The sequence below is a fragment of the Vicugna pacos genome, unplaced genomic scaffold (genome assembly GCF_048564905.1).
Source record: "Vicugna pacos unplaced genomic scaffold, VicPac4 scaffold_104, whole genome shotgun sequence".
Classification (NCBI taxonomy): domain Eukaryota; kingdom Metazoa; phylum Chordata; class Mammalia; order Artiodactyla; family Camelidae; genus Vicugna; species Vicugna pacos.
The window spans coordinates 1602705-1615874 of NW_027328784.1; the positions used below are offsets into that span (position 1 = coordinate 1602705).

The 13170-nt window shown below is 40.5% G+C and overlaps 1 protein-coding gene across 1 annotated transcript in view; it reads right to left on the minus strand.

The window, feature by feature from the left end:
- Positions 1-1160: 1160 nt before the first annotated feature.
- The window catches only part of LOC140694798 (uncharacterized), a 28474-nt gene continuing 16464 nt past the window's right edge, over positions 1161-13170 (minus strand). Inside the window, exons 5-9 of the mRNA XM_072957860.1 lie at positions 4572-4598; positions 2705-2763; positions 2355-2472; positions 1695-1818; positions 1161-1434 (exon numbers count right to left, since the gene is read on the minus strand). Coding sequence (XP_072813961.1) covers positions 2467-2472; positions 2705-2763; positions 4572-4598 — 92 coding nt within the window. The 3' untranslated portion in view covers positions 1161-1434; positions 1695-1818; positions 2355-2466. The remainder of the gene's footprint in view (positions 1435-1694; positions 1819-2354; positions 2473-2704; positions 2764-4571; positions 4599-13170) is intronic.

Consider the following 13170-nt stretch of genomic DNA (forward strand, 5'->3'; position numbering starts at 1 on the left):
TCAAATCTACTTGATAAGTTACTCTGCTATGTAAACATAATGTGTCTAAGATAGATCTAAAATTAGTGAAAAAGAGCTTTGTATGGCTTCTTGAACTATTCTCAAAATTCAAAGCTTAATTTTAAAACAGATCTGAACAGTAATTCTATATTACCTTTCCCGTCGTGAAATGAACAACACAGTCTGTTTTCAAAATTCTGTCCTTACAATGATTCACGAGCACCATATCCTCACAAAACTGCTGGACAGCAAGGCACTATCCAGACACTGTGACCCAACAAATGAAACACAATGAAGACAGTGACCCTATTTTGGAGGGCTTATAGTCTGTGTCAACACCAGGGTTTTATTTGATTGGTTTGATTGGTTGGCAAAATAAAATCAATCAAGTACTTTCTTCTTTGAGCATTCTATAAGTCATGACTCTGCTGTTAGTGTCATGAGCAGGAAAGACTTAAGCATGACTTGATTAGATCAACTAGCAACAATCATCACTGGAGAGTGAGTAATAAAGAAGTTAACTGATAGCAATGCTTCTCCCTACATGAGACCTAAAATAAATCGACACTGATATCCGAAAAGAAAATGAGAATTTGAGGTCCCCAATAAGAAAAAAATCTAACAAGAAATCAAAAAAGTAAAGATTTTTTCATTAACGTTTCCTGGAAAGATTGGAGCATGGTGGTGTTGAGCTCAGATGCTAGGGAAAAACATGAGGGTCTGAATTCCCACAGCACTGGGTAGCTTTGACACTAATATGTCAGTCAAATTCTCTGCACCTCAGTCTCCGATGCATAGACTGGGGACAACAACCGCACCCATCTCCTAGAACGGTCCTAAGAATTAAGTTATTTTATATATACAAGTTTTAATAAAATACATCAGATATTAAATATTACCCCAAAAGCACAAGGAAAAATGAAAACAGAGATAAATTGGAGTTCATTAAACTTTAAAACTTTGCTTCAAAAAACACCATCCAGAAAGTGAAAAAACAACACTCAGGAGAAAATTTTTTCAAATCATTTATCTGATAAGGAATTTGTGTATCAAAAAAAAATTTCCACAGCTCAACAATAAAAAGGCAACTCAATTAAAAAATGAAAAAAGAATCTGAAAAGATATTTTTCAAGGAAAATATACAAATGGCCAATAAGCACAATAAAACGGTGTTCAATAACATTAGCTCTAAAGGAAATCAAGTCAAAACAACTAGGAGAAACCGCTTCACATTCACTACAATAGGTTAAAATCAAAAAAAGATTAACAAGCACTAATGAGGGCACAGAGGAAGCGGAGCCCGCAGCCATTGCTGGTGAGGATGTAACACAGCGTGACCACTTTGGAAAACATCCTGGCACGTCCTCAGAGAGTTGAACATTTGGCTTCTGAATGATCCAGCAATTCTGCTTCCTGGGCACACAAGTAAGAGAACTGAAAACAAATGTTAACATAAAAACTCCTACAGGAATATTCACCATTACTTTTCGCCATTAATTTTCAGAGCCAAAAAACAGAAACAACCCAAATGTCTATCACGTGATGAATGGGTAAACAAAGGGGCCCAGCCATACAGTGAAATATTATTCAGCAATAGCAAAGCATAGAGTACTGACCCAGGCCACAACGTGGACAAACATTGAAAACGTTACTCAGTGTGAAAGAAGTCAGTCAAAATAGACGGTTCCACTTACATGAAGTGACTCGATTTGCATGAAATGTTCAGCACAGGCAAATCCACAGAGACAGAAGAGTGGCTCCCTGGGGCTTGGGGAGGATGGGGAAGTTGATAATGTCTGCTTATGCGTACTGGGTTTCCTGTTGGGGGGAAGAAAATATTCTAAGATTGACTGGGATGCACATTTCTGGGCATAGAGTAAAATCCGCTGTACATTTTAATGGGTGATTTGTATTAAAACTGTTAAGAACAAAAGCACCTCGGATTAGTACCTTCCATAGTAAATGCAAATTGCTAACATTTATTACAGGAAGAAGAAACTGCCCTCAGCATGAAAGCAGGAGATCAGCAAATATTAGTTAACCGAAATTGGACAAGAGCATTTCACTTGAAACTGTTGCTGAGTGTACAAGAAATATTCAGACATGACAAGGAAAATCAGTTTGACATCACGAAGAAGCATTCTGCTTCAAATGCAAATCAAGGATTCGGCAAGCCCAGCTGCTACATATGACCAGAGAAGAAACCTGGTTCTTAAAACAAGCACCAGAGCCAACAAGGAAATGGTGGTGAGGAAAGCAGGCGGCCTAAAATCTGGAACAGTGTGCTACAAATAATTTCTCCACTGAAAATTCAAAAATAAAATGAAAGTGATGTAATGCTGTGTTGAACTCACGTGAATGGGCTTCCTGCAGTGCTTGACAGTTCTGTAACCCCGAATGACTCAGGAGAATCAGCATGGCTCCTGGGAGTCCCCAAGTAACTGCCCATCAGCACGCTGACCACCATCACATCTGCCAGGGTTGAATTGCAGAGAAGAGAGCAACCTCTGAAAGGCACAGGGAATGTTGACAAGGGAATAAAAGGCTGCGGTCAATCCTGGGACAGAGGCCCTGTGAGCAGAGGCCAGAAGGCTGCAGGTGAACTGGAGTGGCCCTGGGGCAGGAAGGGACCACAGGGGAGCATATCTCAATTATCTCCTCTCTCTCCCTCGGGTAGAAGGGATAAAGCCTGCATCCTTCTCACCTGGAACTGTGGGTTCTGGCTGGCGGAAGTCTTACCGACACGGAATGAATTTCTCAAGACTGCGGAAAAAGGAAAGAAAGCGAGAGGGATTAGGGAGCCAAATCCACGAGTCTCTCAAATGCTCCCATATTTATTGTGTATAATCAAAGTAAAAAGTCAATAACAGTTGTGAGATAGTAGGCAGGAACTTGGGGAAAGAAGGGGTGAGACAGAGATTGTAGACTCCACCATGAGTACTAAGGCTTAGTTTACCTTTAGGGAAGTCATGGGCTGAGGGGAACAAGATACATTTTTTAGACATGTTCATTACAAAGCAGACCACCAGACCAGCCTGGTCCCTGTTTTGGGTATAATAGACTATCTAACACCACGCAGGCCTGGCGTTTATAGCTGAGGGCCTGGGTCATTGCTGTGCAATAAGCAGTGTGCTATCTATAACCTCAAACATGCAAGCAAGGCATTGTCTCTGCTTTTTATGGCAAGGAGACAGGAGTGAGGATGCACAGGTGTTTGCTTTAAAGCAGTTAATAAGCACAATTTTTTTCTTAAAGTTGACAGGCGGCTGGGATGTGTTACAACTTGTTAACTCAATCATGGGCTCCCACATGGAACCATTATGGAGGACATCCTAGGATGAAAAATCCTGGCTCTGGATCTTTTCCTGCCAGCTTCGGCCACTCCAGCAGGGTCTAGACACATCCCTGAATAACGATCCCACAGAACCACCTAAACTCTTAACTCCTGGTGCTTGAAACTTAATTTAACTCTACACAACTTAATGTAGAAAAGTTTCAGAAATAAAAGATATTATATTCTTTTTATATCTCATCATAAGACTGATTTTTCTGATTGCTCTAAGCTGCTTCTACATGGTAAAGCACCTAATTCTGCAGGTGAATTCAGTACTTTCCTTTGGGCATAACTAGACAGTCTGGGCTGTCTGACTTCTATTAGTCAAATACCAATACACTTAATTGATTTCTTTGTTCATCAATTTCAGCCTGGAGGTTAGGGTCTATCACTATTTTCCTCAGCCCACCCTCTACTCTTTTCTCATCAGCATCTCAGGCCTCCTGAAAACAAAACAAAGCATTTGTTTCCCTTCATCTACACTTTCCACAAAGGCAACAGGAATCATCATGCCTAGAGAATGAATTCAACACAAATGTTAAAACAAAAATCTATAAACCTGAAGCAACTCCATCTCCGACTCATGATACACAATGACATGAGAGTAAGTGTGTCAGGTACAAAGCATGCGTGAGCCTGACCACCTCATTTCTATTCTTCAAAGGAAGGAAGGTTTTCGTATATTTTATTATCATTCTTTGTCATTGTTTCTGATTAAGCCAAAAAATTTTTTATGAAATAATTAAGCACTGCAATAACAGATTTTCGCTGTATCAATTACAGAAGGAATTCAGAGGGGATAGGAAAACCCACCTCTGTAAAAAATGCAAAATTCCTTCCCCTGTTAAGAACACGAATACAAAATGCAACAGAGAATTCAAATTCTTGTGGAGAGGACAAAAGCCACAGAATCAAAGCAAAGTCATTATTATGACTCAATCCAAAATTCACTGGACAAACATGCTCAATGCATTCAAATAATTTTTAAGGCACACTGCAAACCATTCACTTAATTATCTACAGGCTAGAGGAAGAATTTCCCTCTATAACAGACAACATAAATCAATAGGTTGCCCCACCAAACAAGGAACAAACATCAGGTTTTTTGCAGTTCTGATAAATCAGCAAGTTTTAAAGATCAAAATCCAGAAATTTTAAACATTCATTCACACCAGAATGAATCAAGCACTTAAAAAAAATAAATAACCCAAAGAAACTAAACACATTGATCACGTACCTGGATCAATGAGAAATTCTTGTACAGCTGGAAAAAAAGAACAGTCTATAGACTTATACTTGAAAAATAAAACTACTTTTAAAGATAACTGCTAAAACACATTTCATCATTCATGTTGCCTTGAAAAATCTGAGGCACTTGTCTCTGATCTGAAAAGCAATTCTGAGTATTAGTATGTTACAATTCAGTGCCAGTTTGCTTTAGAAGAAAAAAGAAAAGCTACTGTTTCTCATCTTGCACAAAGTTTAAAGAACCTCCCTGCCTCTATCTCCTCCCATTTTCTAAGCTCATGCTCCCCAACCCTTCTGAAACAATTATGAGAACCTCTTATTCCCACCAATATGCCAAATCACAAAAGAGTATCAATTTATTTGTGTAAATATATACCTACACCTTGAACTGGAGGAGAAAGATTTCAGAAGGCTATATGGAACTTATTGCTACATTCCTGAAATCACACACATACACGTTCACAGAGACACAGACATATACAAACTGAATTACTGGGCACTTCACAAGCTAAGGACTTACAACTTCTAGAAGATAACTTTGTAGTTAGTTTAAAATACAAAACGGTCAGCTTTTGAAAGCCTTGAACATTGCAAAATCATCCAAATATCAATGAGATCCAATTAGCCTTCTCTGTAGAATGTAATTCCCCATGATGGCAAAGCAGACCCTAAGAAGTAGTGGATCCAAGACTCGTGTTTTTCACTAGCTATGATCGTTTTAAAACACGTAAACAGATTTAGAAAGGTATGTCCCTATGACATTTATTCTTATTGAGATGGCATATGTATTCAATTGTCTATGCAGAAAATAGGACCCATGATGGTGTTTAAGAAATATTTTGTGTATTGAAATATTTATTTTTAAGTGCAGACAAGGAGGGTGGGTATTACTCCATTGTAGAGCACCTGTTGTGCACGCACATGTTCCTGGCTTCAATCCCCTGTACCTTCATGAAAATAAATAAATACAAGTGCTTACTTAAAAATAAGAATAAATTTATATAAAAAAATAAATGCAGACTAAAAACCACTGCAATCTAGGAGCCACAATTATAATAAAAAACAAGTGTTTCTATCAAATATTGACTATACGCCAATCACAGAGACAACCAAAAGTCACACCTGACAACCATCACGTGTGATTCTCAGCAATCCTACTAAGTAGACACGGATGAGAAACCCGGCTCTGCGGATGAGGAGACGGAGCTCGGAGGAGCCGGGGACACTGACCGTCCTGCTCCCCGTGACACCGCGTCAGCCCAGGGCAAGCGCTGACAGAGCTGCACTGAGGGGACACCCAGCTGCATGGAACCATGGGGGATTGGGGAGTCCTAGAAAATACTCAAAAGTGTTCAATGAAAAACCAGCTCAAATATGTTACTCTGTGCCCCATCCTCTAAACACAGAACATGTCTGGGACCTTTTTGATGCCTCCGTGTCCTTTCTGCCATCATCAGTTACGTGCCCTCTCAGCGCGACCAGTCATGAACTGGACCCCATACGAAGTGCACTCAGATGGAAGAGCTTTAAAAGCTGTTTTATGAAGTTTGTAAGACTCTGTCTATTCCTCACACAGGCGGTCATCCAGCACTACTCACCGGTGCGGATGTACCACCTGAAATCACACCTTTCTGCTTTTTAAAATCCCTTCATGTAATACAGACTTTTAAACAGCAAAGAAGCAGCTCAACCACAGACAGTGGACATCTTTCCACCAAACGGACTCAAACAGCCCATCGGACTACCTGGAAGCCCTTTTCTTCTATTAAACCCACTTCCAGGTACTTCATCTGATTGGTGGACTCGGCCTCTGAATGGCCTACTCAGAGAGATCCCATCCTCACATCCGGGGGTGGGAGAGGACCCTGCTGCTGGGAGAAATCAGTGAGGAAGGTGGACATCCTCCAGCCATTTCTGCACGGGTAGAAATGCCACATGCTCAGAAATTATACCGTCAGCACCCCTCGGCTCCCATGGACTGGTTTCACATTAAGCAAACTTATGACACACTGATGCAAGAAAACCAGAAATTCAATTTATTAATGTAACAGGAGATGTGAAACTACAAACCAGATTGAAATATCAGAGTTCAACCATGAGTACAGATTCTCCTCCACGGCCCAATCTCGGGCAGGCAGTCACATGGCAAGCGTGGACAGAAGCAGAGCAGGAAGGGTTTCTAGATTAACTCAATGGACTAAATTTCTGTTATAAGAACAGATCTACTGCCTGGAAAACAATTAATGCCAATCACGGGGCACACTCCATGGACAGTGGCTGAAACACGACTGTGAGTACCTGTATAACTCCACTTTCCCTGTCCTTTCTGGTCTAACTGATGCAGAGGTACAGAGATCCAGGGATGCAGATACCTGTAAACACCCAAAGCCCATCCCTGGGAGCCTGGAAACCAGATAGCCAGGATTTAAATCCCAGCTCTGCCACTTACTAGCTCTGTTACCTTGGCCAAATTACTTACCCTCTGTGTGCCTCAATTTCCACACTGTAAACCTGGGATAACAATCAAATCTTTCTTACTCACTTGTTGTGAAAATTGGAGGATTCATTTCTGTAAAACTCTCAGAAAAGAATGTAGCACATTTTTGGTGCCCAACAAATTTCAATTTAATAAGAAAGTGATTTACAAGTCTCCCATCTAATCATCTTCTGTGTTTCATGACTATTCTGAGTCTCAAAGGAAATCCTTATTTCCCCTCTTATAAACTCTTGAGGAGCACCCTTCTGTTTCAAGCCACCACCTGTTTAATCTGAGGGGGGATTCCCTCCTCCCCACTCCTCTGGTCCATGGGAGACTGCTTCTCCCTTCACACCCCTGACCACTGGCCCACGGCTAGCCCTCCTCACACTAACAGATTGAGGTGTGAGTCCGGGGAGACAAGCAGGGCATATGAAAGCTTTCCTTCCCCTCCAGTGTTGGCCACCCTTAGGAAGCAGCCGGGATGCTCAGTTCCATGGCAAGACAGTCCTGTGCATTATGGGTCAGAATCTCTCAAGGGAATGCTCGCTGTGGACCAGAGTTACCTGGGACTGCGTAAGTCTCTAATTCTGGGACATAGTGTCATGACACTCACTCTCCCACAGCCCTGAATTTCATGGAGAACGTGGCTTCATCAGTAATAAAGGAGACATTTATCGCCTGCCTGTTCTTTGTCATCTCTCAGTTGGCTGCTGGACACAACATGTGTATAAGTATTGGGTCCCCTTAAGCCCCAACATATATGAAGTAACAAAAATTCTGTGGCTTAACATTGGTTCAGGGCGACTGTGTAACTGTCCTGACTCTGCTGATGCTAAATTATGTGTATAGGAACTATGGAACCTCCTCAAATATCTTTCATCATAAAACCAGCTTTTCTTATTTTCCTGTTTCTCAGTAATTGCCAAAGAGTATCAAATGATGGCTTCACACCAAACAGCAGTTAAGATTATGAGCCCTCTTGTCATACACACTGTGCTAAACACTTTACATAATTTCTAATTCTCACAATTCTACAAAGCAGAAATGAGTGTCCCCATCTCACAGACGAGGGAAAAACTCAGAAAGAACTGACTCAGGATCACGTAGCTCAGTGGCAGCGCGTGCACGCAAACCCAAGTCAAAACACCACACCCCTTTGTATATGTACCAAATCTCCTACCACCCATTGACACACAGCGGTGGGGATAATACTTAGGGAACTCAGTACACTTTTCAGCTTTAAGGTGCTCCAGAGGCCGCTTCTAGCTCTTTTATAAAATCCCGGCTCACTGGTTTCTAACACTGCAAGAAAAGTCCGATGTTGCAACTGTTTGCACAGGAAGTCTGAAATGTTCACAGCGAGATGATAGAATAAAACTAAGACATAAGCAGAATAATAGTTCCAGGTAGTCAGACATAATGGACATTGTGCTACCCTGAAGCACTAAGCAAAGGAATCAAAAAAAAAAAAAAACAAAACGTTGTTTAAGACTTCCTTTACAAACAGGAAAGTTAAGACTGTAAGAAGGTGTAACAGCGCCACCTATGGCTTAAAAGGCCTTCCTGGTTGCCTGGAAAGGTGCAACACAAAAATTGCCTGTGGATCAGAAACAAGAATCAGATAACTAAAAGCTTATGTAGCACATACTGCTCTCCTAGTCCTCATGTCTTGCACTGTAGCAAAAACCAACAGACCTGTACTAGGCCTATATTCATAAAAGTCATGTCTGTATTTTTCCAACAGGAGGTAATCTAAGTATCTTGCAAAATACTTCTCAAAGAGCCAGGAAATCATAGAAGTGTATTGAAATACAAAAACATTTATTTACATATTAAAACAGCATGAGCTTTTTTTCTATTAAAAAAGCTGACATGTCAAATCAATGTTTTGATATTTTAAAACCTATTAAGAGTGCAGAAAAATAAATCAAAATTTTCTTTAATCACAAAAGAGAGAAGCTTATTCCCTGAAAATGATCAATGTGGATTTTTCTAAACTTAATGCTTCTGGTCAGAGTCCTACGAATTTAAATGTCTGAGTGTATAGTTACACGGCAGCATGAACACTGAGTTGTAACAATACACATTCTGTGTAAATAATCTTCAAGGTCGTCTGCTTAAGTCAATTTAACTAGTCCCTGTCTCAATAGAATGATACAGATTTCATTAAAACTTCATACTGCACGCACACACACACACAAAACCCTGAATCCTTGTTACTTTAAGCCATATTCATATATATCCATATTGAATATGCATCAGAAACAAGCCACCCTCTTTAGTATTCACAGTTGATCCTTCTAAACTATCTGTCATTGTGACAGCACATTTTTACTAAGCAGCTCTTGGATGCTTTGTATACAAGGCGTCTACCTCTCACAGTCAGACATGGTAAACGGCATCACTCAAATTTCACAAATGAGGAAATATACTTAAGCCATGGAAACAACGTACATATTTATCATCAGGAAAGAAAAGAGTAAAGATTTTACTTTCAATATGCACTGACAAACTTTTCCTCCATACTAAGACTACATACATAAAACAAATTCAGTCATTGTAAATTATTCTGTCAATAAGCACCACTAGAGAAAAACAAGCAACATCATTAGCAATGATTGGACTTTCAAAGCCCACTCCTATTTTGCACTATAATCATTTTTAATGTTTTGTTCTTAGTGCTTACATAGCACTAATATAAAGAAAACATAAACTATTTAAGTCATTACCTGAGAATGCAACATTTGTGAAAATGTACAATTTTAATTTATGCCACTCTGTCTCACATTCTCACTGGTGTCTCTCCTTTGAAGGCCTCATCAGGCTGAGATCGCCAAAATCGGTCATTTATGGACTCACAGGAGTTCGGGAAACCACTCAACAGGAGGCTGATCAGAGGAGAGATTGAGAATGCATCCTGTGCAGCCTGGGTTCCAGCACCGAGCTAGGCACCGCCAGCTGCGTTTGATTTGGGACAAGCTGCCCACCTCTCAATCCCTCAGCTGCAAAAAGGAGACATTGATACCTACCGTCAAACACCTGCTTTGAAGTAAAACATGAGAAAAACAGTTTAGCCTTTGGTAGGTGTCCACTCACAGCAAGCTTGGTCATTATGATGATGAGGATTACTTTTAATAAGTTAAGCTAGACCAAAAATTAGAAATCACCATAAAGGAGAAACATTTTAACTCAATAAGCATTTCCTTTTGAATGGATTGATAAAAGTTCTAATGATTTTTTTAATAAACCAAATTTTGTCCATTAATTTTAGATTTACCGGTTTATGGACAAGTCTCCAAAAAAAGAATTAGAGGCCTCTAACCTCTGAATACTAAGAAAGTAAAGTTTAAAAAAATTATGGGGGAGAGTATACCTCAGTTGAGAGAGTATGTGCTCAGCACGCATGAGGCCCTCAGTTCAGTCCCCAGTAACTCCATTTAAAAACTTTTATTAAAAAAAAAGGAGAATTAAAGGAAAAAGATGGAGGACTACAGAATTTTTTTAGAGAATCCACTCAGATTTAAGATGGGGAAAAAAAATCCATTTCTCACAGGAAATCTTGAGAACTATGTAAACCGGATCTGAGTTGTCTAGTCTTTAACATTATTCATGAATTCATATTACCAAGTCTTAAAACTACCTGATAACCCACAGTGGTGATAGTGATCATAAAACCTGCCAATGCGGATCGAACTCCGGCTAGGACTGCTCTGTTCTGACATCTCTGCCCCTGAGGCCTCACCAGGCTGAGAGCACTAAATTTTGTCATTCATGAGCATCTCGTGTAAGTCTTCCATTTGTGCTTCTCAGTCTCCTCTCACCAGCCCCTCTGAGGGAAGCACTGTTATCATCTTCCCCACACGCAGATAAGGTCACTGAGGTACAGAAACTAAACCTGCTCCAGGTCACATCGGCATTAAAGGACGTCTGTATTTCTGCTGTTTTGCGATTGACAAAGGAATCTGAGATATCAATACAAGATAGACTGTTAAATAATCAAGTCTGTCAGCTCTTCACCTCAAAGAGCAGATACTATAAATTCCTGATGTAGGATGAGGCTGCCGCCACAAAATGACTCAGCTAGAAATTAATATCCAAGATGAAGCAGCGGATACACATAAATATTCATGACTGTCAACTCCTCTCACGGGTCTTGGCCCTTCACTGCCTGAATGGGGGTGAAATCCCCACCCGTGTCTGGGAGGGTAGCGCGGCTCTTCCAAGTCTCACCCAGGCTTCACAGGCTGTTTCCCCCTACAGACTGTCCTAAATGATTAAAAAGCTCACAAGATTTTTACACCAGCCAAAACTGAAAGACATTTCTGCATATGGAGCACTTTCTCAGGCTTAAACCATTTTTGCCTACACTCAGCAAGGGGGAAAAAAGAAACATGACTCTGCAAAGTCTCTTAGCCTTACCACTCACAGGAGTTGAATGGTCTCAGCACAAGATGACCCTTCACATTACAGGATGAGAACAAAATAAAGCCGCCCCAACAACAAGCACTCCCAGAGACAGCGCTCAGCAGTCTTCTGCACACTCACGGTTGTGCAGCCCTCACCACCATCTATTTCCAGAACACTTCATCACCCCAATAGAACACCCCTGTCACTAGCAGTCACTCCACAACCCCCCTCCACCCAGCCCCTTGCAACCATCATCTGCTCTCTGCCACTGCATGAGCCAATTCTGGGCATTTCTAAGATCACTGAAATCAACAATATGTGGCCGTTTGTGTCTGGTTCCTTTCAGTTAACGTGCTGTTATCAAGGCTTTCCCATGTTGAAGTGGTATCAGCATGTCTCTTTTTTTTTGAAAATGTTAAACTTTATTAGAAGGTGGTAAATACTATCAAAAATAGTTAGAGTGGGGTATAAGGGGTGGGGTTTCAAAGGGAAAAGGCCGGGTTGAGCAGTCAGGGTGGACTACCCAGAGCAGATGGCTTTTTTCATATTCCCCTTTATTTATTTTTTCTTTTTTATTCACTCTTATGTCTGAATAATATTCCACTAAATGGAGATACTACATTTTGTTCTTTCATTCAGCAGCTATATATGGACGAGGTCCAGAAGAATGAGTGTAAGTGGTGGCTAGCAGGGATGGCATTTAAGCAAAGGGCAAGATGTGCTTTCAAAAAAAAAAGTGAACAATCAGAGGCACAAGGAAATTCAGCGCGTTTCTGAGAAAGTGCATGGTTGCTTCAGTAGGACTGCCATGCAGGGCTGTGGGGGATAGTGACAGGAGACACAGTGAGGGAGTCACCTGAGAATATTCCCCACTGTAAGCAGCTCAGCCAATTCTCCTCCCTCATCCTGTATTTTAGAGACATTTTTGCTAGCTTTTCTCTTATTTCAAGTAACAGTACTTTAGTTACACATCTGATCATCTGCATCAGACCACATTAGCTCCAAGCCACAGAAAATCATTCACTGACCGGAGCAGCTCCAAGACATAACATTGATGGACCAGGGAGTCCTGCAGCATCCCATCCTGCAGGCACAAACCACACATGTTCCCTGGTGATGTCCGGAAAGTAAAATGCATGGAAATATCTCACTGCTGCTGCACGACATCTGCCCACAAATTGCCCCCAAATCATGCTGGCACAGCACTACTCAACCCTCGCACTACCCAAAAAAAAAAAAAAAAGAGAGAGAGAGAGAAAAGAAAAGAAAAGAGAAGAAAAGAAAAGAAAATATAAGAAAAGAAAAGAATAAAGCTAAGAAAGCAAATTTAGGCTCTTCCATTGAAAACCAGCAACCATCACTGCCAGTATCTGAGCTGGAATGATCCTGACTTCAAAAACCACTGTGCAGTTACTATTCAAATGTGACAGACATATATGTATTTCACTTAGATGATATTACAATAGGATTTTTCTTTTCAAAATTTCCAGTTGCAACAATAGCACAAGAAAGTTTATGTTTCATTTTTTAAAAAAAATCAATTATTTTCCACTTTGTTAATTTTGAATCTATTATTATTTTATAAAGGGAGCTATGCTGCAGATTATAAACCAAATATCTGGCTTCTGCAAACAAGACCTATATGACTTCACTATTTCAGAGCAAGCTTTAATGATGCTTTCAAATTGGGGGCGCTCACTAA